Raw genomic sequence first — 27,228 nt, forward strand, 5'->3', positions numbered from 1 at the left:
CTGGAATGGTAAAAGATCTCCCGCCTTGGGCAGGGGATTGGACTAGAAAACCTTCAAGTCCTATGATTCTATACTTTGTCCAAGTAACTTATATAAGGTTACAACTAATTTAAATTCTAATTGTGATATAAGTCAATTTACATTAGCAGTTGGCATCATTGTGCAAACTCGATCATCTTTGTGTGGGACTCTTAAAGATAACTAGTCATGGAAAGTTTTAACCTTAGATATTGTATCATTATGATTCTAAGTTTTGTTTTATGATCGTATTAATTCTGGTTGGGATGATTTGTAGGCATGTTGTTCCATTGGTAAATTTGAAGCCTGTGACTCAAGTCACTCCACTTCCTACCTGGAATGTGATGTCCAGCAGAAAAGGAGGAAGTTATCAGAAGATACCAGGTGGGTACACCCATAAGTGAAGATAGTAATGGGATGGCTGGGTAGAGTAGTAATGAAGCTTGCAACCTGCAATTTCTCCAATAATAGTATAAACTTCTGTCTGGGAGTGAATTTGTCATCCATTTCTCATTCTTCATCATCCAGCTCATTTCTCTTTGACAATGTTTCTCAACCGTGCCACTTTTTAAGATGAGTGGATTTCAGTTAAATTAAATCTGTCCATCTTAAAGTTGCTAAGGTTGTGAGAAACACTGCCCTATTAATTGAAATGCAGGCTTAATGCAGATTTAACCAGGTAAAGTAGAACTGATGTAAACATGAATAGATACTGCAATAAAGTTACAATGACACAAAATCATAAAACTAGGTGAACATTCAGAAAATAAAGAATATTAAAATCAACCTTCTCATAGCATTCATTAGGTGAACACACATTTAATCCCTGACATTTTCCTGTGTTACTGTAAAGAAACTGTAAGGAGTATGTTTTTAGATCTGGCACAACGTGTGGCAAGATCAAAATATTTTACTGGTATATAATTGAAAAGTTTTCTCTGCCCAAAAAGCAAACAAATTTAAAGTTCACAATCTTTTAAGTACCTGCTGCAACAAATCTTGCTTCAAGAATTTATCATTGTTAATAACTTTAAATGTACTCATAAAGTAGATATCTGGAGAGATAATGAAGGAGATGGCCACGGTTGATTTTTTATAAGTAGACACTTCACTTAAAATATCAGCTTTTTTTGTATCTTCGAAGAGCATTCCCACTGTCTAGTCCCTAAAGATGTGAAACCTGCTCTCTAATTACCATCCTGCAGATCTATTAAATTACTCTCATATCTGAAGAATTATCTTGAACGGGCTAAAAGAGGTGAGGGTTTGAGTTTTGGAACATGACACACAAAAATAATCCTTTCTTGTTGTTTGTTTCCAAAAGATGGGTTTTTTTCAATGTCCGTAAACCTATGTTTAACACTTTTTATTATACAATTGGACCTTGCCTGGATTCTTACATGAGGCCCCTTCTGCTGCAACTTCCTTTCCTCTCTGTTCCCCACATTTAGTTTTAGATAAAATGGAGCATTTACTGTTCCATGACAACTTTTCCTAAGATTGTTCTAAATTTCTCCCCTCTTGCTTTAATATAAACAAACAAATAAACAAAAGAGTCCCCAGTTGAAAAAATAAGAAAACTGACCCAGTTGTAGATTAATCCTAGCCAAAGTTTCAGTTAGTCTTCCTATTCTTATTTCCCCTTCCAGACATGGATATGAAAGCACGGAAGAAACTGTTCAAGAAAGTGCATGGAAAGGAAATCTACATGACTGTAGCTTACAGCAAAGGCCACCCTATCCTGCCACCTCGGCTGCAGCAGAGCATCACATCAGATCGCTCATCTTTGGTCCACTGCTCCCCAAATGGACATATAAATCCATATGATCATTACCATTTTCAGAATTCACCGAGAACCGGCCGGGGATACGGAGTGTCGAGGTAAAGAGACTTGTAATCTCTCCCACCCATTTCACTGATAGGCAGTTGAGAGATGGTTGCACTGCTGATTTCGGCCATAAGCATCATGCTGATTTGAGCATAATAGTGTCATAAAATATCCACAGAGCTACTGTTTGCTGTTCCCTGTTTCTTCAGCCTTTATTCTCACACACTTCATTTACATGTTAGAAAGGAATATTTTAACTGAAGTGTACCTAGAGGTAGTACAGGTAGTCCTCAACTTACCACAGTTCATTTAGTGATCATTCAAAGCTATAACGGCACTGAAAAAAATGACCTTATTTCACACTTTGCAACATCCTCCTAATCATGTGATCAAAATTCAGGTGCTTGGCAACTGGTTCATATTTATGACCATTTTGCCCCAAGGTCATGTGATCTCCTTTTGCAACCTCCTGACAAGCAAAGTCAATGGGGAAGCCAGATTCACTTAACAACAGGTTACTATCTTAACAATTGTAGTGATTCAATGTGGCAAATAAAGTAGTAAAATAGGGCAAAACTCATTTAACAAATGTCTCACCTAACAACTGAAATTTGGAGCTCCATTGTGGTCGTAAGCCGAGGACTAACTGTATTTGGTTAATGGATGTTAGTTCATCAAACAAGTTATGATGGTGCTGAATGAAAAGGCGTATAGCCTGTCCTTGAAGTTCTGTCCATCATAGCCTCCCCATAGTCAAGTGATGTCCCACTTTGCAACCAATCCTGGTCCTAATTACTATCATTAAGTGAGAATGACCTGTAGTTGTGATAAAATTTGAGAGAAAATTTGCTAGCCCACTTCACCATAATTTCAACACCCGATTCACTTGTGATTTGGGTTCCTCTACTCCCTTCTTCCAAACCTGCATTCTGTAAATTAATGCTATATCCAAACTGGGAGAACTTTTAAAGTAACAATGACAATAAAATGCTCTCATGTTCACCCCCTGCCCAGTAATGTGATCTACACAGGGATAGTACCCACTGTTCTTTAATGGACTCATAAACCCAGAAACTTACATAACTGAGTTAATCTAGGACAGGGTTAGGGAACTTGGCTCTTTTATCACTTATGGACTTCAAATCCCAGAATTCCTGAGTCAGCCATAAAAGGTTCCCCATCGCTGGCCTACTGGTTTTTCAGTTGTGAGGGAAATCTATTTTTGACTTGAATGGGACTGTTTAATATACAAATGTAGGATATATATGAATTACATTTGTATATTAAACAGTCCCATTCAAGTCAAAAATAGATTTCCCCTACAACTGAAAAACCAGTAGGCCAGGGATGGGGAATCTTTTATGGCTGACTCAGGAATTTTGGGAGTTGAAGTCCATAAGTGATAAAAGAACCAAGTTTCCCTACCCCTGATCTAGGAAAACTCAGAGCTACAATCCAAATTGGAGAGATGAAAAGATATCAAAGGCAGCAATACTAGCAAATACATTCTGTATTGCTGCCAGGAAAGCCATATTTATTTATTAAATTTCTACACTGCCCATGTCTGTGGATGATTGTCTTACCAAGTCATCATCAGTTAAGGTGGACTTGAAGGTGTTCTTGACTTTTACTGAAGTGAGACTTGGTATAGTTGACATGCAATTAAAAATGTCTATGGAGATTCTCAATCTCCTGGTTGTCCTAAAGATGCTTTATCAAAAGGCCACTGGACTTTGTTTTTCCTTGAAGAACTTCCATTTCTCATCCAAGAAGTTTCTTCAGCTCTTCAGTTCACTTCTCCAGAACTGAAGAAGCTTCTTGGATGAGAAGCAAAAGGTCTTCAAGGAAAAACAAAGTCCAGTTGCATTGTGAAAAAGCACATTTGGGACATGCAATTAAAAAGTAATATGCTACATGGAAGAGAAAGGCAGGACCCTGCACAATTTCCACACACTTGCACAATGCCAAACGATAGCTGAGAATGAACTGCTTTGCAGTTTCTTCATTCACAGACATGTTTACAGAGATACTTGAATGGGGTTAGTTAAGAGTCCACCCTGAGCCTTCTAAATTCGTAGTTACTTTGTTTTTTTATCCTTTGAAATGTAGGGGATCTGCCCGATTTATAAACAGGAACAACATCACTGGGCCAGAAATAGCATTTTATCCTAGTCCAGGAAAGAGATGTTATCAGAGCTATGATAACTTCTCATATAGATCACGGTAAGTAACTGTAACGCTATTGTTTTACTCAAATGCACTAGGCGGCCAGTGTTATTCCTCAGCTATCGTTTGGGGTCAGCTGTACTGAGATGGATTATCCATTAACTTTCTCCAACCACTGTGAAACAAAATTATTTTTTTATACGCATGGGATGGGAACCTGTGAAGTTCCTACCTGTGAGATACTTTTCTACTGTTGTCCTAGTTCCTCTAAGCTTTTCAGTTCCAGGGATGCAACTTTCTGTATCCTTGAAGCAATGTTAAAACGTTTCCAACCAAGACATTTTTCAAAGAAGCCCAGGATCTCTGCTGTTTCAGATTCCAAACTATTGCTTTGTTGATGCAGCAGGCCAATGCCACAATACATGAATCTTAACTGCCAAAAGTGCCAGTCTGGTAACAATTGAGCACAAATGTCCATTGGTCCTGTAGTTGCAGCTGTAGGCATTTTCTTCCAAATGTTTTAGACTTGGAATATACAATGGTGGTGGTGATGGTGATGACATTTTAACCTATTGATCATTCTGGAAGTTCATACAGCCGTAGTCACAGCCAGATGCAATGTGTAAATAAAGAGTCCCAGTATGGATTTTCACCTGAGAATGGGGCGGAACCTCAAGGTGTAGAAGAAACCATGGCTTTCTATGAGATTGAAGAAGGGGATGATGCCAATTTTCCAGCTTTACCTGTAAGTTCTTGAGCTGAATTAAGTTGAAAAATGCCAAAGTAAGGCAGCAGGATAGGGTGGACAAGACTGCAAAGGGAAAGTTCACGAGTTTTAAAGTTGCCAAGTTTGGAAACTCCTGGGATTAGAGAGTGCTGGATTAAATGGCCTGGAATTAATCTAGCAGGCTGTTAGGAAGAATAATCAAGTTTGATTAAATTCCCATTATGGGAAAAGATCAATCTACACAGATGAAATATAATTGCAAAGCCTCAGGCTCTCAATTTTGTTCATGGGACTAAAATTTATTAATAGAGCGGTGCACAACAAAATTGTTTAAAAGGATTAATTATAAAAAGGGTACAGAATTGCTAACAGTATCTTTCAAAGGTATAAATGTGTGTCGGCAAATCTTACTCTGAGAAAAAAATAAATAAAATCCTCAGGGCAACTTCTGCTGTCATAAAATTGAATTTAGGGATTTTAAAAATGCCAAAACAAGAGGTTTTCTGCTTTAAGTCAGAAACCGAAAATGAGGTTTTTGTATATGAATATTTTTAATGCTTGCTTTTTCCCTTTCTGCCCTTCTCTACACTGATTTTTAAAAATAAATTCTTAAAAGCTCTAATTATTAGTAAACATTATTTTCTCATCCAAATTTGGAAAGTCTAGCAAGCTGCTTCATAAAGTTCGTTTTAGAATCATGCAGTATATTTCAGAGCATCTACTATCTATTGAAGTCCAGCACGCATATTCCATTCTGTCAGGGTTAGAAGGAAATGTTGAAACTGTGCTGCATATTTGCAATAAAGTGAAGGCTATGTTAATAAATAATCTGACTTGTTTCTCAGAATCGGGGTAACTCAGCTCCGATAGTTCCTGCTCCTGCAGGATTCTGGGTGACAAAAAGGACTTCAAACTCCATCCCCCCAAACAAGCCAGGGCTGAATAATTCTGAAGAAGAAGTAGAGGAACCAACTGATACTGGTAAGGATAAACACAGAATAGCAATAGAATTAGTGTTAAGATTTGTATACCACTTCACAGTGCTTTACAGCCCTTTCTAAGTGGTTTACAGAGTCAGCATCTTGCCCCCAGCAATCTGGGTCCTCACTTTACCGATCTTGGAAGGGTGGAAGGCTGAGTCAACCTTGAGCTGGTTAGGATTGAATTCCTGGCAACTGGCAGTCAGCAAAAGTAGCTTGCAGTGCTGCATTCTAACCACTGCGCCATCAGTTTCCAACTTGTTCTGCTTCATAAGATGTTTACAAAAGATAGTCTTTAAATTATGACAATAATGGAGACATCCCATTATGGCCATAAGTTGTGATGGTCATAAATGACAGATGCTTCCAATTTTATGACATATTTTTGGTGGCAGTTTTTAAGCAAATCTCATGGTTGTTAAGCAAACACCATGATCGTTAAGCAAACTAATGGTTCACTATAGGCATAGTTTGCAGAAAATGAAGTAACTACCAGTTTTCAGCAAAACTGTTGTAAAACATGCTCACACGATTGTGGGGTACTCCAAATGTCCATGTTGCCAAGCCCCCAAAGTGCAATCTTATGATCACATGGGAGGCAACCGTTGGATCTTCAGATCCAGATTGTAAGTTCTCTTTTATACACTGCTCAAAAAAATAAAGGGAACACTTAACACAATGTAACTCCAAGTCAATCACACTTCTAAAATCAAACTGTCCACTTAGGTAGCAACACTGATTGACAGTCAATTTCACATGCTGTTGTGCAAATGGATAGACAACAGGTGGAAAGCATAGGCAGTTTGCAAGACATCCCCAATAAAAGAGTGGTTCTGCAGGTGGTGACCACAGACCACTTCTCAGTTCCTATGCTTTCTGGCTGATGGTTTGGTCACTTTTGAATGCTGGCGGTGCTTTCACTCTAGTGGTAGCATGAGACAGAGTCTACAACCACACAAGTGGGTCAGGTAGTGCAGCTCATCCAGGATGGCACATCAATGCGAGCTGTGGCAAGAAGGTTTGCTGTGTCTGTCAGTGTAGTGTCCAGAGCATGGAGGCACTACCAGGAGACAGGCTAGTACATCAGGAGACGTGGAGGAGGCCATAGGAGGGCAACAACTCAGCATCAGGTCTGCTACCTCCACCTTTGTGCAAGGAGGGACAGGAGGAGCACTGCCAGAGCCCTGCAAAATGACCTCCAGTGGGCCACAAATGTGCATGTGGCTGCTCAAACGGTCAGAAACAGACTCCATGAGGGTGGTATGAGGGCCCGACATCCACAGGTGGGGGTTGCGCTTACAGCCCAACATCGTGCAGGATGTTTGGCATTTGCCAGAGAACACCAATGTTGGTAAATTCGCCACTGGCACCCTGTGCTCTTCACAGATGAAAGCAGGTTCACACTGAGCACGTGACAGACCTGAGAGGGTCTGGAGATCGTTCTGCCTGCCTGCAACATCCTCCAGCATGTCTGGTTTGGCAGTAGGTCAGTAATGGGATGCGGTGGTATTTCTTTAGGGGGCCGCACAGCCCTCCATGTGCTTGCCAGAGGTAGCCTGACTGCCATTAGCTACCGAGATGAGATCCTCAGACCCCTTGTGAGACCATATGCTGGTGGGGTTGCCCCCGAGTTCCTCCTAATGCAAGGCAATGCTAGACCTCCTGTGGCTGGAGTGTGTCAGCAGTTCCTGCAAAATGAAGGCATTGATGCTATGGACTGGCCCACCGTTCCCCAGACCTGAATCCAATTGAGCACATCTGGGACATCATGGCTCGCTCCATCCACCAACGCCACATTGCACCACAGACTGTCCAGGAGTTGGCTGATGCTTTAGTCCAGGTGTGGGAGGAGATCCCTCAGGAGACCATCCGCCACCTCATCAGGAGCATGCCCAGGCATTGTAGGGAGGTCATACAGGCACATGGAGGCCACACACACTACTGAGCCTCATTTTGACTTGTTTTACATTGAAGTTGGATCAGCCTATAGTGTTTTTTCCACTTTAATTTTGAGTGTAACTCCAAATCCAAACCTCCATGGGTTGCTAAAATTGATTTCCATTGATAATTTTTGTGTGATTTTGTTTTCAGCACATTCAACTATGTAATGAACAAAGTATTTCATAAGAATATTTCATTCAGATCTAGGATGTCTTATTTTTGTGTTCCCTTTATTTTTTTGAGCAGTGTAGATAGGGTGTAACTTTGAATAGTTGCTAAGCAACCAATTGTAAGTTAGGAATCCTTTGTTCAAACTTACAGATTTCAAGAGAACTTTTTTGAATTATACCAACACAATTGTTAAAGCAAAAATATGCCTTCTACCAGGGTTACTGCTTCATTTCTTTTACAAAGTTTGGGATATTGATTAAGAGTTTTTAAAAAGTCATTAAAAATTCTTTGCAGAAGTCTCCTGGCTTAAAATTGAATATGCTGTTATTTTTCAGAATAGATGTGATCTGAAAATTTCAGTATGTACAATTGCAGGCACCAGTGGGTTTTTTTTTTTTCATTATTTAAAAATGTGTTTCTCAGTTAGAATCTAGACCTAGCATAGCATGATCTCCATGGTGCCCTTTGCTATTTATACTAACTTTGGAAATGTTAGCCAGAAATATTAGACAAGATGAATAAAAAAATAAAAGGAATAGAAATAAAAAAGAGAAATACCAGCTACATGCATTTACAGATGATTTGGTCTTTAAAATTGAAGACCCATTAGAAGCTGGACTAAAGTTAATTAGAAAGATAGAAGGTGGGGGCAGAGCCAGTTGTCAGGGAGAAGGGACGTGCGAGCAGAAATCTTTGCGAAACATGAGCCCTTATCCCTGTTCTGCAGGACTCTACTGAGTCAAAGGGAAGCTCAGAGGGCTTCCTAAAGGAGAGGGGTCTTTGAAGATCAGTTACGGAAAGCGGTTCATGGTGGGAATCAAAGTTAAACAGGGATGAGTGAACCGTGGAGCGGATGGCTGTCAGCAATGGCTGTCCATGAGTGCTGACAGCTGCTCATACAAGTGATGATCTAGCGGAATGAAGGTACAGTCAAACTGATGAAAGTAACAACCTGAAAGCGAGTGAGAAAGTACTTTAAAAGAAAGTGCAATATATCATTGTTGAAAGATAGCTCAGCAGTCGGAGTCAGTTCTAAATGAGGAGGTAAGAGAGTGGTGAAACAAATGGTAAGTGGAAAGATCAGAAGATTACAGTAAAGCCAAGTGAGAGACAGGAGTGACGAAACAATCGGGTATTCAATCGGCAAACTAAGCCTGGATTGGAGATCAGAATATGAGTTTTGGGGAAAATAATTTTTTGGATTTAATATTAACAGCGGAGTCTTTTTAGATGGACATTGTAAATGTAAAGGTCTGATTCAGACATCGGAACAGAAAGGAGGATGGTGGAAGCGAAGACAGTAAAAAGCTGATTGGTTGTTTATTTTCTTTCTCTCTTTTTGAGTGCTCCTTTTATTTTCCATTATTCATTTTCCTTATTTTTCTTGTTTTTGTTTAATAGCTATTATTTTTCTACCTATTTGGACTTTAGACTGAGACATTGGAAGGATTAAAAATAATAAATAAATAAATAAATAAATATTCCTGTAAGAAAATGGACAAAAACTAGAGAGTGACACAGCGAATTCAAAGAAGACAGACATTGTTGCAACGTGAAAGAGATACCTGCTGGTAGCAGAGAGAGACCAAAAAAAAAAAAGATGGGACAGAAGATACACAGTAATTCTTTGCAACAAAGTTAAGGAGAGAACTGTGGCTCCTAGAGTACCAGATTCTTTGTTTTTATAGTTAGAAGACATCCTAGAGAATGGACTCAAAGCATTTTTTTTTCTTTTTTTGTACTTTTAACAAATAGAAAATTGGAACTGAGCTTTTCTTCTCTTTTTTCTTCCCTTGTTTTTCCCTTTGCTATCTTCTTCTGTTTTTGCATCCCTTGAATATTTGAATTTGATAGCAATATAGAGGTATATATATTATTTGCTAATAGATTTAATAGATTTATGTATTTGAATATTTATTAGATCTTCTATTAATGGATTGATATTACTATAACATATATATTATATAGAATTATTGAAATTAATATATAACCCTGATTAATCAAAATATCATATTACTATTATTATCAATATATTATATTATAGATTTAAAGGAAAAAGCGAATGGAGATATTTGATAATTTAGGTTATTATAGAATTGTGAACGGTGGGGAATAATAAGAGGAGATATATTGTAATATTGTGTTATAAAGGGAGGGGAGGTGAAGGGTGAGAGAAGTGGAGGGATGGGAGAAGAAGGGGAAAAATTGGGAGTGGTGGATTAAAAATAATATAGTGAAAAGACTGCTTAATATGACAAGTACTTCAAATGTATCCAGGATTGGTACAATTAGGAAAATACCCACACAAATGATGACAGCAACCATAGCAAGTCCTTCTACATGAAGAACTATTGATGAAATGCTGCCAAAAGAAAGATCAAATTCTATAAAGGATTTACAAGATATAATGTTGAGTATGTAAGAGATGATGGTTAAAAATCATGAGGATATGAAGATTGAGATGGGAGCGGTGAGATCGGAATTAAAGGAAAAGATAAAAAAGATAGATGAGAAATTTGAAGGGTTTCAAAAAGAAATTAGGAAAAATCAAGAAAAAATTGTAGAAATTGAGACTAAGATGGATAAAGAAGAAAAAAGGGAAGATAACGGATAAACTGGAAAAAGCTAATAAGGAATTAGAGATGACAGTAATTTTTTGGGAAGTAGAAAAGGCAGCTCAGTACTTAAGATTTCAAAATTTGAAGGAAGAAAAGGGAAAAAACTTATTGGAGTTTATGGCTGACATATTGGCAAAGATGGTAGGAATGGACAAGGAAGAGATGTTTACAGAGATGGACGAACTCTTTAGAGTTCAAACAAGTTATGCAAGGAGATTTAACCTTCCAAGAGAGGTCCGACTAATTAAAAAATCGATTCAAGATGAAATTCTCAATAAGACAAGAGATGAGCCAATTGAATATGCTGGAAAACACTAACCATATTAAAACAAATATCGAAGAGCATAAGAGAATTAAGGAGACTATCATTTTTAACATCAAAGCTGATAAAGTATAATGTGAATTTTAGGTGGTTGGTGCCTGAGGATATCATGGTATCCTCCATGAATGGCAGGAAAAGAGATTTAGGCTGGATACTCTTGACAAAGCAGAAGATTTCTTTGACCAACAATTTACTAGTGAAGAGGAAACAGAAGAAACAACCCAGGAGAAAAATGTGACAGAAGGAACGAAAAGGGAAGTAACAAATATAGAAGGAAATACAGTGGATAATAAAGTGAGGTGAAATGGAAGAAGAGAAATTAGGGAGGAAAATAAGGAACCTAAGGAAATTAGAATCACAAGAAGTACTAGACAGAGGAACCAATAAAAACCAGAATAGCTGTGAATTGATATCATTGAACACTAATGGCATAAATTCCCCAGTAAAAAAAATTGTCTAAAAATTTACAAGCGTTAAATGTTGATATAATAGCATTACTGGAACTACATATAATAGAAAAACAAAAATATTTTTTAGAAAATAAAAAAAATAGGGAAAATCTTTTTTTGCTCTTGATGTACAAAAGAAAAGCAGGGTAGCACTTTATATAAAATGGTGGATTCCAGCTAAAGAAATTTTCAAAGATAGGGTAGGATTTTGATGGTTGAAATTGAAATGGGAAATAGAAAGATCTTACTGGTAGTAATATATGTGCCGAATGGTCCACAAGAAACATTCTTTCAAAAATTGTATAATAGATTTAAAGAGTTGCAATATGAAGAAATTTGTATTATGGGAGATTTTAACACGGTTGTTGATAAATTATTGGATTATAAAGGAAATCATATGAAATTAGAGAAGAAGAAGAAATTGCCAAAACCTTTTTTTGATTTGAGGAAGGATCTTAATATTTATGATGCATGGAGAGAAAGAAATTTGGGGAAAAAACAATATACATATTATTCTAACATCAGTCATGGTTGAGACTAGACATGGCGTGGATGACTAAAAAATTGATTTCCGAACTATCTCAGATTAGTATTGAGACAAACTTTTGGGCAGATCATAGCATGATTAGATTTAGCTGGAGGGGTTCAAAAAAAGTATAAGATGGACACTCCAAAGGTCGATTCTAAAAGAGAATTTAACACTACATTAAAAAAAGAATTGGAATTTTTCTTTGAAAAAAATAAAGAGGAAGATACCTCTCCACAAAATAATTGGGATACAGTTAAAGCATCGATAAGAGGAGTAGCCATAAAATATATGGCAAAAAAAAACCCAGAGAAAAATCAACAAAGAAAAACATTCGAACAGGAATATAAAGATTTGGAGAAGAAGCTACAGGAAGGACCACAAAAGAAACAAATCAAATTATGAATGGATCTATTAAAACATAAAATTAATAAAGAAGAACTAGCCCGCCAACTAAAAATGACAAAACAATATTTATTCGAAACTGCAAACAAACCAGGTCGCTGGTTGGCTTATAATTTGAAAAAACAAAAAGAAAAGAGATGGATTACCAAATTAAGAAATGACCAAGGAGAGATCTGCTATCAAGAAGAAGAAAAAAGAGAGATAATTCAAAAATACTATGAGAAATTATATATGGAGGAGGAATATCCAACAGAGGGAAAAATAAGAGTGTTTAAAGAAAGCAGATCTTACAAAAATTTCAGATGAAGAAAAAAATATCCTGAATCGGAAAATAACAGTAGAAGAACTTCACTGGAAAAACAGAAAAATGATAAAAACTCCGGGCCCAGATGGGATTCTAGTGGAAATCTATAAATCGCAACAGGATATTTTAAGTAGTAAAATGCTTAGAATATTTAATGAAGTTCTAAAAGATGCAAAAATTCCACAGTCATGGAAAGAAGCTATGATTACAATCATCCCTAAAGAAGGAAGTGATCAAACAGACCCTGGAAACTTTAGACCGATATCCTTATTAAACGTCAATTATAAATTTTTTGTGACAATCATAGCAGAAAGATTTAATTTTTTAAAAAATGAATTTATCTCTACAGATCAAAATGGATTCCTCCCTCATAGACAACTTAAAAATAATATTAGGACAACCTTAGATGTCATAGAATACTATGAGGATCATAGTGGTGAACAGGTCGCATTAGTGTTCTTAGATGCCAAAAAGGCCTTTGACAATGTGAAATGGGAGTTCATCTTGCAGCAAATTAAATATATGGACCTAGGACCAAAATTGGAAAAAAAAGTTTATTGATAATTTGAACAAAATAATGGCAAATTTTATATGGCAAAAGAAAAAACCAAGAGTTAAATTGAAGTTGCTGCAAGATGCTACAGAAAGAGGAGAAATTGGCCTACCCAACTGGGAACTGTATTATAGAGCTGCAATTTTAACTTGGGTGAAAGATTGGATAAACCATAGAAATAAAAGAATATTAACATTAGAAGGTGCAGTCAGGATGGCATACCTTCCTCTGGCAGGATAATCTAAAGGCCTATAAACTATGTGCAAAGACATAAAATTAGACTCTCTTGAATACATGGAATGAAATAAAAAGACAAACGTATATAGAAGCACCTATTTGGATATCAACTTTGGAAGCATTGATGCACCCACATTTATTGAGACAAGGAAAAATCATCACCTATGATTTCTTATCCTTTAGATATTTCGATTGGAGTTGCAAATAGGCCCACCATTCCACATAGATTCCTTGGTTCTACAAATCTTGTCAGTTCCTCTTTGTCATTTAGTATAAGAAAGAGTGGGGAATTAGTAAAGCTAAGACAAAATTAGATGAAATTTTATTAGGAACCAAGATGATAAAAAAAAAACCTATCAAGTTTTATTGGAATTTAAATTGGAAGAAGAAAAAGTAAAGGAAACAGTGGTGGTATGGATGAAAAATTTTGGGTATAGCATTAATTTAGATGATTGGCAATTACTATGAAAAAGGAATTAAAAAATGACTTTAGCTATACCATTTAAGGAAAATCTGTACAAATTATTTTATAGATGGCACATACCTAAATTGAGATTGGCAACAATGTATTCAAAACTTTCCCCGACATGCTGGAAATGCAATAAAGAAAAAGGAACTTATTATCATTTGTGGTGGAGTTGCAGAGAGGCCCAAAATTATTGGCATAAACTACATAAATGGCTGGAAGAAATATGTGGGACAAAAATAGAACATAGACCGGAGTTCTTTCTGTTGGGGATTAATATGAGGAAATACGATAAGGAAATCATTTACTTAATAATTCATTTAATTACTGCAGCAAGATTGGCATACGCACAGAAATGGAAAAATAAGGATACTCCAAATGAATTTGAAATATTTAGCAAAATTATGACGTGCGCAGAAATGGATAAACTATCAAAAGAATTAAAAACTAAGGATTCGGATTTTTATAAAATATGGGACAAATTTTATGTTTGGCTAGAGAAGAGAAGAGTCAAGAGATTATGTGTATATTTAATGTATATGGAATGAAATTTTGTATTATTATTGGACTTAGCAAAGTAATGACAAAGATCGATGTTAGGAAGACTGTACCATTTTCAACATTTTTAATGTATTTTTTGTTTGTTTAATAAAGAAAAACCTTTTTTTTTAAAGAAAGAAGAATATGGGGAAGTTGCAAAGACAAGACAAAAATTGTAGTTGGAAACCTCACAGATACACAAAAAAAGAGTGTTGATGGAAATAATTGCTATACAGATAATCAAAAAAGTGAAGTACCTAGGGATACGACTAATAGCAAAATGTGCAATGATTAGAGGATAATTATATGAAACTGATGCAACAAATTAAACTAGATTTAGAGAAATGGAAAATCTGCAATTGTCATTAACAGGAAGAATACTTACTGTAAAAATGAATGTTTTACCAAGACTATATTTATTCCAAACAATTCCAATAAAATTGGGGAAAAATATTTTGAAGAACTAAATAAAATAATATTAAGATATATTTGGTTAGGAAAAAAACAATAGGTTTGAAAATGTTGCAAGACTCCAAAAAAAGAGGGGGCTTTAGGTTGCCAGATTGGGAATTGTATTATTAAGCCTTGGTACTTTCATCGGAGAAAGAATGGATTAATTTGAGGCACCAAAGACTACTAACTTTAGAAGGACACAACCTTCAATTAGGTTGGCATGCTTTTTGGGGTGTGCATAAGTGCACCAAAGTGCCTACCGTCCCTGTCCTATTGTTTCTTTTATTTTTCTAATATGTACTCATTTCTTGTATTCATAACTATGTTTATCCTTATACCTATTATCTTGTAAGCGATTGACAAATCAAATAAATAAAATAAGATATATAGTTACTTTCAAAGACATTAATGTTAGAAATGCATTGTTATCAGTTTGGGTTAAAATTAAAGAATAACGTTATTTGAAAATACCAGTCTGGCTTTCCACAATGGAAGCATTGATACATCCTAATGTTGGAAAAAATTGGAAAATATGGAAAAAATTGTAAGATATAAAGATATTCTGAATGAAAAGGGGGAACTAAAAACTAAGCAGGAACTTAGTAGTCAAGGGATGGACATTGCATGGTGGCCACAAATGCAGATATAATCTCGATATGAGAAAGATGCTAAAATATATCGTTTTAATAAAGAATTAACAGAATTGGGCCAGATATTAACTGGAATGGATGAAAAAACAGATAAAGAAAATATATTGTTACATATTAAGTATTGAACTTGAAAGTGAGCAGGTAGAGATGATAGTTTCGGCTAAAAATTTTGGGTATACAATAGAACTGGATAAATGGCGGAAATTGTGGAATAGAAATGTTAAATTGTCTATATCAACTGCATATAAAGAAAATTTGTATAATATGTTCTATAGATAGCGTTTTACACCAATAAGACTGGCAAAAATGTATAAATCTGCTAAAAGTTGGAAATGCAATCAAATACCTGGTTCATATTGCCATATGTGGTGGACATGCCCCAAACTAAAAAATATTAGATGAAAATACATACTTGGTTGGAAAAAAAATGATAAAACAACATATAGACTTGAAACCAGAAATATTTTTATTTGGCATCTGCTGGAAAAATACAACAAAAGGAATATATATTTGATTTTACATGTACTAACTGCAGCCAGAATTATATTTGCAGAACAATGGAAGTATGATGAGATCCCGACAGATGAGTGTGTAATTAAGAAAATATTAGAATGTATAGAAATGGATAGAATAACACTATTAAGGACAAAGAAGAAACTAATTATTTTTGATATGTGACCTATTTTACCAATGGTTAGATAATAAAAACAGAAGTTAGAAATATGGGGACATAAAAAGGATAAATGTCAAAATGAGGATTTGTTGAAGTAGATAAGCTAAATATTACTGTTATAGTACATGTATTAATGTTATTGTGATGAATACTATGGTAAACACTTTGATTATGATTGCCTAAAAACAGTTGTACCCAGACAATACACAGTTTGATTGAAATGGAATTTTTATATGTTACACAAATAAAATAAATCATGAAAAAACATGTTACTTTTCCAATATAGTTACTATGCCAAATGTTTGAAGCACTTGAATGTTTTTCTAAGCATTTAGAAATTTATTTTGAATTGATTTTATTTATTGATTGACAATTTGAGTAATTGAGTATTTTTTTAAAACAGATCAATTAAGTGCAATAAGTAATGCAATTTATCTGGTTTCATTGACTATACAGACAGTCCTTGACTTACAAACATAGCCCTTCACTTAAGAAGGCAAGAAAAATTATAAAATGGGGTAAAACTCATTTAGCAACTATCTTGCTTAGCAATGGAAATTTGAACTCAATTATGATTGTTAAGTCGAGAGGGCGACCTGTATTGGAGAACAGGTTTCTTCCTTCCAGCAAAGTATATTGTCCTGAAACTTTTAGCTACATCTAGTTATTGTTGTGGGGTTTTATATAGACTAACCAGGTATCTAGCAACTTGAACTTTGCTGACTTTGTATCTGGCTAATGTTTTACATAGATTAACAAAACAATACAATAATATGACAAATGATGTTACCATATTCCATCGTCCAGTTTTACACAGCCAGATCTTAAGAATTCTTGATGTCCAATCAGAAATGGCTTAGCAGTTGTACACTTTGGGGACTGTGAAATTTGAAGCATAAGGCATTGGGAGAAATTCATTGAAGAGTTTGGATAATTTAAAATATGAGGCTAGATTTACATCCTTTCTCTTGGAATTGTTTATTTTACATGAAATTTACTTCTGATATGTGTCTCTAATAGTGCACTTACCCTCTGCTTTTCAAGGAGAATACCATGAAGATTATCTGTATACTCCTCCAGGTGAGACTAGAGTATTTCCCTAAATGTCTATTTCGTAACTTTATTGTTTTTGTAGTAAATAGTTATACCCAATAGCTGCTGCTTTCAACTTCCTATTTCTCCCTGCTTTCCAGATCCAGAGTGCAAAACAACCACAGTATTTAATGCAGCTGAATCTACTGCAAATTTGGTAAGCTTAAATTAAGAACATTGAAATTAGCATGGTCAGAGCCTGTTAGAATCTCAAAGGAGATGTGAAAGCAATTTCCAACCTTGGCACTGTCATATAATACCTGTTGTGATATTAGTCTTGAAATTATATATATTTCTACAAGCTTGCACAAAGTAATGAAAATGGTGCGTGCTCAGGTGGAGAAAAATAGTTGTCAACTTTCCTACTTTGTAGTGGCTAGTTGCTAATGTTGGAAGGGGTCTAGGACAATTTGGCAGGGTCAGCTCAATGTAGCCAGCTCACCACCACTAAGTTGCTTCCTCCAGCTCATCATTGCAAGTCATTGGACAAGTCAACACAGCCACTTTGCTGTGGGAACAACTCGCTGCTGCATGGCCTGAACACCACTGCTACTTTGCACTGGGCCCATACATTCATTCCCTCACCCACCTGGCTCTCCCTCTGGTGGGATGCCCCCAGCCACCACTGCTACTCTGCACTCTGCCCACCTGCCCACCAGCCTGGCTCTCCAGCCACTCCTGGCGAGTTGCCCTGAAACAACTTGATAATGATGAGTTGGAAGAGGCAGGATGGCCATATCAAGCTGTCCCATTCCATGTTAGAAGACATCTTGGCCAAGGGACCAACATACAGACCATAAACAATCCTGTTTTCTCACTGCCTGCTCTAAAGATAGCAGCATGGTATCCTTAGCTACCTTTCCAGTAAGCAGAACCTGCTTTGTTGGGGATTTTTATTATTGGTCTCACTTTTGTGTCTGGCTTATGGAGCAGACGATCATTTGATTTTAACATTTTACAAAATGGGACACCCTGTGTGGTTATTGGATTTGTTAGCAATTGTAAGATCTTAATCGTACAACTTTAAACGCTAATTTGTTTCTTAGCCAGATGGTTTTTATGTGTAATTATAAAGCAAAATTTTGTTACCTCATGTATTAAAGAGTGTTAAACAATGTAAGTGCTGGAAAGAACAGTAGACCTTATAGGAAAAAAAATGCCCATTGGATAAAACAGATTAACTTAATGACTGCCATGTGCACTTAATGACCGCTGCAAAATAAGTTATAAATGAGGCATTGTCACATGGTACCCCATTTAACAGTGAAGAATTGTGGCTGTAATTCCAGAATCAATTACTTTTATAAGTTGATACTACATTACTTATATAATAATTTTGTTGCTGGCTAACTTACTATGGGAGGGGTTACGTCCATTTTTCTGAATGTTTTCAAAAGTTGTCTCTGTTTTTTTCTCTTTGCAAATAAGAGATCCAGCTGTGGCGAAGCCCAATAGAATGTGTCAAAAACTGGTATCTCTTGCTTCATGTAGCTTCCAAAGCTAAATCACATGATAAATGTTTAGCACAAAAAGATAACCATTGGAGATGAAATGCTGCTCCATAGTTCAAAGATGCAAATAAAGGAGAATATTAGTAGCTTGGTTGAAATGAGGGGTGCTCTTTGAGCTTGTTTTCTTGCAGACATTTCATTACCCAAACTCAGTAACATCAGGGGTGGGATGCTACCAGTTTGGCCCAGTTCTATAAAACCTGTAGCTGTGAAGAGCAGCTGACACCGAACCGGTTTGGTGTTTGGCCAACCTGCCTGCCCGGGCACTAGGCTGTCCTTTTCCCCTGCTTTTCCCTCGTCAGCTTTTTTGCGTGGCACAGCTGAGGTTTAAAAAGCAGAAAACGAGGATTTTCAAACCCTGCACACCTGAGCAAAGCGCTTGTCGGCTGTCCAGGCGGCACAGCTGATGATTTCTTGCAAACACCGCACATATGATTGTCCCCAGTTCAGAGAACCGGGAAATTGCTCTACTGACAGACCCCGCCCTTCTCCACCCACTTACTCCTTACCTGGCATGCAAGTCATCCAGCTTGCTTGGTTTGGTAAGTTGCTATTTTTTCTTCTTTTTTTTCCCAACCATCAGCTGTTCTGCTGTGCCGGGAGATTTAGATTAGCTAGAAAGCAGGAAATCTTTGGATTTCTTGCTTTTTAGCTAATGTAAAAGCAAAGCCGAACCTTCCTTAGGACTGAAGCCTTTCAGTGCAGACTCAGGTAGCTGATTGCAGACAGATAGATCTCTAATCTGTGATTCTGTGAGCAATTCAATCTGCCTGCCTGCTTTGCCTGCTTTTGGGTAAAAGTTGCTCTTTTTTAAATAAATATATATGTTATATACACACACACACGTTTTCTGAGGTTTTCGCGGGTATTTGTTTGTGGATCTTTGGTTATTTGGGTTTTATATCCACCATCCTAAGAAACCTTAAAGACAGAATTGAGTTAGAAAACCAAGGAGTATATGAAATCCCATGCACCGCCTGCCCCAACACATACATCGGATAAACCAACAGAAGAATTAGTGCACGCATTGAAGAACACAAGAACTCAATCAAAAAAGAAGAACTGACCTCTGCCCTGGTCCAGCATCTCAAAGCCACAGGACATTAAATTGACTTTAAAAATACCAGAACTATCGCCAAAACTCAACACTTCAACAACAGAATAATCAGAGAAGCCATAGAGATAGAAAAATGCCCACACAGCATGAATAAACGAGATGATACCTCCCACCTACCAGCCATTTGGAAACCTGCCCCCATTAACAAACGAGTACCTAACATGAAGAATGACACCAGACCCACACCCACGAAGGCCACACAAGAATGCTACCACCACACTTCCACGAAGAAAGCAGATTCACACCCACACAGATGATGAGACACAACCACAGACCAGAAGCCATACCGCAGCTGCATCACTACCCGCTTCAAACCCCTCTGACCCATGCATGAACAAACTGACGCCCAACATGAAGATGTGGCATGACCATGAAGGTGAAGCCAAACAACAGGATCACAGCTCACCAGCTCAAATCCCCCAACAACTAAGACTAACCTGAACAGAGCCAAGCCCCCACCTGAACAGAACAAACCCCCAGCCAATCAGAACACAGCCAACCCCCCAACCAATCAGATCACAGCCAGGCCCCCAACCAATGAGAACACACCCCCACCCAATCAGAACACAGCCAAGCCCCCACCCAGTCAAGTCACACTCCCACTGGCAGTTAAAAGAAAAAACAGCTGCAAGCTCACATTACTCCAAGAAGCACAAAGCCGAAGACACAAGCCTGAAGATGACGAATGAGATTTCGTCGAAACGTCGCCAAAATACTTCCAATTTTACGCGGGAGAAAACCTGAATAACTAAAGATCCATATATATATATATATGATGTGTGTGTGTGTGTGTGTTTATACATACATACATGGTGTGTTGTGAGTTGATTTTGTGAGTTTGCTTGCAAGCAAATTTTATGTGACAGACTCAGGTAGCCAATTGCAGATAGATCTCTAAGTTAATCTGTGATTCTGTGAGCAATTCAATCTGCCTGCCTGCTTTGCCTGCTTTTGGGTAAAAGTTGTTATTTTTTATATAAAACATCAATATTTACATAAATATTTATAATATTTACATAAAAGCCCTGCCCACGCAGTCACATGACCATCAAGCCATTCCCAGTCAGCAAGCCACGTCCACCCAGTCACATGCCTACCCAGCCACACCCACAAATTAGGCCACACTCACAGAACTGATTGTTAAGAAATTTGAATCCCATCCCTGAGTAACATCATTAGTGCAGCACTGTTATCAAGTTTGGATAATGAAATATCTGCAAGAAAACAAGCAAGCTATATACTAGAGGTGTGATTATAACTTATATAAGAAGAAGGAATATAAAAATAACACAACAGATCTTAGAAGAGGATTATAAGAAATAGGAAAAAGAATTACAATGAAATCCACAGCATAAGAATCTTAAAAAGCAAATGGATATAGTTAAACATAAAATGGGACTAATGGAAAAAGAAGAATTGGCACAAAAAATTAGGAGAGCTAAACAGAACTTTTTCAAAAATGCAAATAAACCAGGTATACAAACATGGATGGTATACAAACTGAAAAAAGAGAGGGAAGTGAAAAGAATAGCATAATTAATAGATGAAAATGGAACAGTATACTATCGAAATGAAGAAAAAAAATAGTGCAGAAGTATTATGAGAAATTATATGAGCAAGAGACTATCGCAGAATGGAAAGTTAAACAGTATTTGTGAGAAGCAGAATTACCAAAAATACCTGATGAAACTAAGACAATATTAGAAGAGAAAATAACAGTGATGGAGTTGACTGAAGCAATAAATAGACAATACACTGGGAAAGCTCCTGGCCTAGATGGGTTACCAGCAGAATTTTATAAGACATTACAGGAATCAATGCTTGAAGTAATGAATGAGGTTTTGATAAAAAATAAAGTTCCTGATACATGGACAGAGGCATACATTACACTTATACCAAAGGAAGATACCGATTTACAACAAATAAAAAATTATAGACCAATATCCCTGCTAAATGCAGACTATAACATATTTGCCTCAATAATGACAGAAAAACTTAAAAGTTATTTGAATCACTTTATACACTCAGATTAAAAATGGATTTCTGCCTAAGAGACAAATAAAAAACAGTATGAGGATAATATTGAATACACTGGAATACTACGAAGCACATTCAGAGAAACAAATGGCTTTGGTTTTTCTAGATGCAGAAAAAGCTTTTGACAATGTCAACTGGCAATTTATGTTGTTGCAACTGGAGGAGATAGGCTTGGAGATAGATTTATTAAGGCTGGAATTGTATTTGCACAAAATTGGAAAAATGAGAAAATTCTGATAGAGGAGGAAACTATTAAGAAAACAATGGAATGTGTGGAAATGAGTAGACTAACAATGGCAATTAGGGAATAGGAAGAAAAGGGGTATTATAAGATTTGGGATTTATTTTATGAATGGTTAGAAGAGTAAGAAACTGAAATATGTGGTAACAGTAATAATATACTATAATTGATTATTTCTAAATGAATAAGAATATGAATATAGCTTTGCAAGGATGGGGTTTGTTTTTGAAAGATAATATAGAACTGAAATTATAATGTTAATGATAATATAATAATGGAACAAGATGGTATAGAATGTTAATTAGAATGGTCTATTATGTGTGTGTGTGTGTGTGTGTGTGTGTGTGTGTGTGTGTGTGTGTATATATATATATATATGTTTTCTGAGGTTCTCGCGGGTATTTGTATGTGGATCTTTGGTTGTTCGGGTTTTCTCCCGCGTAAGATTCGAAGTATCTAGGCAACGTTTCGATGAAGTCTCATTCATCATCTTCAGGCTTCTGTCTCCGGCTCTGTGCTTCTCAGAGTAATGTGAGATTGCAGCTGCTTCCTCCTTTTAACTGCCAGTGGGGGTGGGACTTGATTGGGTGGGGGCTTGGCTGTGTTCTGATTGGGTGGGGGTGTGTTCTCATTGGTAGGCAGTAACTAAGCAACTAAGCAGCAACTAAGACTAACCTGAGCACAACCAAGCCCCCACCTGAACAGAACACGCCTCCAACCAATCAGAACACGGCTAACCCCCAACCAATCAGAACACAGCCAAACCCCTACCAATGAGAACACACCCCCACCCAATCAGAACACAGCCAAGCCCCCACCCAATCAAGTCCCACCCCACTGGCAGTTAAAGGAGGAAGCAGCTGCAATCTCACATTACTCTGAGAAGCACAGAGCCGGAGACAGAAGCCTGAAGAGATGAATGAGACTTCATCGAAACGTTGCCTAGATACTTCGAATCTTACGCGGGAAAACCCGAACAACCAAAGATCCATATATATATATATATATATATATATATATATATATATATATATATATATATAGAGAGAGAGAGAGAGAGAGAGAGAGAGAGAGAGAGAGAGAGAGAGAGAGAGAATATATAAGAAATGTATAATAATATTACTATGCGCACAAGATATATGTACCCAACCGACACACTGTAAAATTGAAAGATGGTTTTATTTGTTGTTTTTGTTGTAAAAATAAAAAAAACTTTTGCAAAAAAGAAAAGAAAACAAGCAAGCTCAGAGAGCATCAAGGAACCCCCATAGTTCAAAGACCTCCTTTATTAACCTGCTGCCTTCTAGATATGCATGGAAATCATAGACCTGAAGTCCAGAACATTTGAACAGCATCAGTTTGACCAAAACAAGAATACAAAAAGTTTGGTTTGGAAGTAGTTGCATATCAGAACATAAATCCCTGTCTTGCGGTGGATTTGGATAATGGGATTCAACAGAAAACAAAATTCAGAGTTTGGCACAGAATATGTATATTCAAAGACTTAGCCGTTTTCATCTCTCTGAAAACTCTTTAATAGCTCTTGTTTTTCATTAGCCCAAGTGACCCTTTAATAACATAGCATAAGGTTGACATCTCATTTCTTTTGCTCATTCTTTCTAAAATGAATTTTCTAGTCTTTGCAGGATGCAGGAGCAAATTGTGTCTCTTCTCAGGAAGCAGCTACCTCCTACAGTTACTCTCAGAAGGTAAATTTTTCTGGGGACATAACTTGGTGTCAAGAAGAGTTTCACTGTTCTGAAGATCTCAAAAGTGTTTGTGAAACAAACATTTTAACTTGACTTTGAGAAAAGAAATGAGACATTTAGGTAACTAAAATGGAAATTCACTATTGAATTTCTCCAAAGTTGTCTTCAAACTCCAGTGCTGTGTTTCACAACCTCGACATCTTTAAGATGTGTGGACCGTGTCATGTAAAAGATGTTGAGACTCTAGAAAGAATAGAGAGAAGAGCAACTAGGACTGGGGTGACAGCAGTCTTCCAATATTTGAGGTGCTGCCCCAAAGAAAGGGGGAGGTCAACCCTCTCCAAAGCACCTGAAGGCAGGACAAGAAACAACAGATGAAAATTAATCAAGGAGAGAAGCAACCTAGAACTAAGAAGAAATTTCCTGACAGAACAATTAACCAGTGGAATAGCTTGCCTCCAGAAGTTGCATCACTGGAAGTTTTTGAGAAGAAGAGATTGGACAGTCACTTGTCTGGAATGGTATAGGGCCTCCTGCAGTGGATTGAACTAAAACACCTCCAAGGTTCCTTCCAATTCTGTTATTCTGTTACTCCAACTTCTAAAATTGGCTAGCAAGGGAATTCTGGGAGTTGAAGTCCACACCTCCTAAAGTTGCTGAGGTTGAGAAACACTTCTCCAGTGTTTAATGTGGCTTCAGGAGAAAATTATTCAAGGGGATTAATCACGCTAATTGTATTGATCATAGTATTTAGTTACTCTGTCTGCCATATCATCATTCAAATACCAATTTAGTTACTTTCTCTTCCATATCAAAGTATGTTCCTTCCTCCCCAGTGGTACCCCCCAACCCAGCTGCTTCAAAGCTGTGTCATTTATACAACCATGGTGGCTTCTTAAAGGCCAGAGTAGTTTGAAGAAAAATCAGAAAATTGCTAATGTTTTGTATCAGATTTCATTGCAAATGATGTTATAGCAGATATCTCTGTAATTCACCTCAGAAAATTCATACTCCACTAGGTTGACAAAATTTAGGATGTTTTAAAATTAGAGTTACTTGGCCCATATGGCATTCAGATAAGAAGTTTAGAAGTGAATTTTTACTTATTACTTATTAGTTTATTATAAGTATTATTTATTAAATTTATACACAGCTCATTTCACTCACTGATGCAACTCTTATCAGCATGCATGCTAGTAATGCTAAACTATACTGTTACACTCAAATTGGGTTAATTAAATTGAAATCTATTAATTCCATCAGAAAATACTTCATACTGCAAAATCATTTGTTCCCAAGATGCCTTGTGTTTTATGTTTGAATTTTGCCATTTGGTGAAAAGATGCTGACCCTTCTGCCTCTTCTTTCATAGCTCATGGTAAATTCTGCCATTATATCCAGCTCTTCCTGTGTGAATACAGCTCCAGCCACCATTTTTTCCTCCAGCTGCAGTGCTTCAACTCAAGTCACTATCACTGCATCTGCTCCCCAGAATGCTGTGCCACCGATCTTAGTAACCTCTTCTCTAGGAAGGCCAGGTAGAGTATTGATTTCACTTGAAGTATTTCTGAAAAATGCTTAGAGTTTATGGTTCCTGACTACCAGATGGTTTTTGAATAAGAATGATTGTTTAGTCCAGAGACATTGAAGTAAGTTCACTTGATCTTCTGGAGGAGCCAAATGTACTTAGGCAATAAAGTTATAGGGAAGAAGAACAATTAGTCAAAGGAACAGCTTGTGGGTGCTCCATTGCTAGAGATTTTCAAGAGTAGACTAGATAACCATTTCACTGAGATGGTTTTATTGTCTCTTGCCTTGAGTTGGATGGGACCAGAAGATCTTCACAGTCACTTTCAATCGTATGTTTCTAAGTCAAATCCTTCAGAATAGAGCCTTTTAAGGGGTTGGTTATACTGTGTTTTTTCATTTGTATGTGCAAAATTTTGACTTCATTCCATATTTTAGAAGATACTTGGCAGAGACAGCAAGATCAGATCTATTTAGGTTCTCAATTTGACTTGGATTGTTGATCCAGTTTAAATTTATTTTGAGAACTCTGAGTGGGATTACTTAAATTTCCCCAATGGATTCATTGCATAAATTTTAGGGTCTGTTTTGTGGATTCCACTGCTTTCAAAATGAATTTAACATTTGTCTCCCCACTTTTCAAATAGTTGTGTCAGTGTATCAGTCACCTCCCCTTCCTCCTGCCAGTGATGTGGGGGGAAATGGCAATGTTACACCCCCTTATTCTTGTGATCCGAGTGGAAGTGACCTGCCTAGAGGTAAGATATCATTTTCTCTGACACTTGGGAGTAATTTTAGCTGCATAAAATGAGTCAATTTTAGAGATGCTTATGGAATTACATTTTATATATGCATTAACTAGTTTGGACTATCCAGATTAAAGTACAATGTGGGACTTCATTATCTAGCAGGTTTTGAATGCCAGAAAATTCTGATTCAGTTATTTTGGCTTGGAGAAATCCTTCAGATATGTTTAAAGGCATATTTTTGTAAGAGTATGAATTTAAAATATGGAGTTGTATTAAATGTGCTTTTGCTTAACTGCTGTGACAAGGGAAATATAATCATGGATGTATCCAAGTGTTTGGAATACAGTTTGAAATAGACCAACTGGTTTTGTCTCTCTAAGCTTTGGCATTGGTGCTATCTGAGTTTCATTGGTGTAAAAAGCTATCCATCAAACACATTATAAGAGGGAATGGATTAGGAAAATGGCTTAATTATATAGTTCTCCCTTTTCCAAATCCACTATGGTAGAAAAAAAATGCTGAGGCTGTTTTGCAAAGAAAACAAGCTTTTTAATAGGAACTCCATGACTTCAGAGTTGTATTTCATTTGAAGTTTGCAAATAGGGAGTCCTTGAGTTATGACCATTTATTCAGTGACTGTTGAAAGTTACAATAGTGCTGAACTACTGGTATTTATGACCATTCAGAGTTTTGACTGTTGTGGCATCCCCACAGTTATGTAATTGTGATTTCTGCTGTTCCCTGAGAGCATTCCACAAACAAAGTCAATGGGGAAGCTGACAGAAAGTCAAAAGTTGCAGTCACATGAGGTCCTCACTTAAAAATCCACGTACTCCTTGCTTAAAACAGCCTGCTCATGTGATATCACACTTTTATGACCATGTTTCTTAGCAATGGCGGTTTCAATCCCAATTGCCATTGTACACTGAGGAGTACCTGCACATGGTGGGTCAGGAATTGACTGTAATCAAATAAATTGAAAGCCAGTTACAAGGCAATATGCTTGCTTCAACTCTATATTTGCAAATAGAATGTATGTTGTATTAGATTTTTAAAAGGCTATAGCAGTATTGACCAAGCTTTCAAATATTGAAGTTAATAAATATAAATAGAATAACAGAGTTGGAAGGCACCTTGGAAGTCTTCAAGTCCAACCCCCTGATTAAGCAGGTAACCCTATACCATTTCAGACAAATGGTTGTCCAATCTCTCCTAAGT

At 36.8% G+C, this 27,228-nt stretch overlaps 1 protein-coding gene across 1 annotated transcript in view; it reads left to right on the forward strand.

The window, feature by feature from the left end:
• The window catches only part of ALG13 (ALG13 UDP-N-acetylglucosaminyltransferase subunit), a 62,759-nt gene that overhangs the window by 28,715 nt on the left and 6,816 nt on the right, over nt 1-27,228 (forward strand). The window contains exons 16-25 of the mRNA XM_087941270.1: nt 296-402; nt 1,668-1,899; nt 3,956-4,069; nt 4,601-4,757; nt 5,585-5,720; nt 17,048-17,107; nt 17,221-17,276; nt 23,663-23,734; nt 25,107-25,272; nt 25,909-26,019. Of these exons, the coding sequence (XP_087797396.1) occupies nt 296-402; nt 1,668-1,899; nt 3,956-4,069; nt 4,601-4,757; nt 5,585-5,720; nt 17,048-17,107; nt 17,221-17,276; nt 23,663-23,734; nt 25,107-25,272; nt 25,909-26,019 (1,211 nt within the window). The remainder of the gene's footprint in view (nt 1-295; nt 403-1,667; nt 1,900-3,955; nt 4,070-4,600; nt 4,758-5,584; nt 5,721-17,047; nt 17,108-17,220; nt 17,277-23,662; nt 23,735-25,106; nt 25,273-25,908; nt 26,020-27,228) is intronic.

This window comes from Pseudonaja textilis, chromosome 12, assembly GCF_049901715.1.
Source record: "Pseudonaja textilis isolate UNSWEBS1 chromosome 12, rPseTex1.2, whole genome shotgun sequence".
In the NCBI taxonomy this organism is placed as follows: Eukaryota; Metazoa; Chordata; class Lepidosauria; order Squamata; family Elapidae; genus Pseudonaja; species Pseudonaja textilis.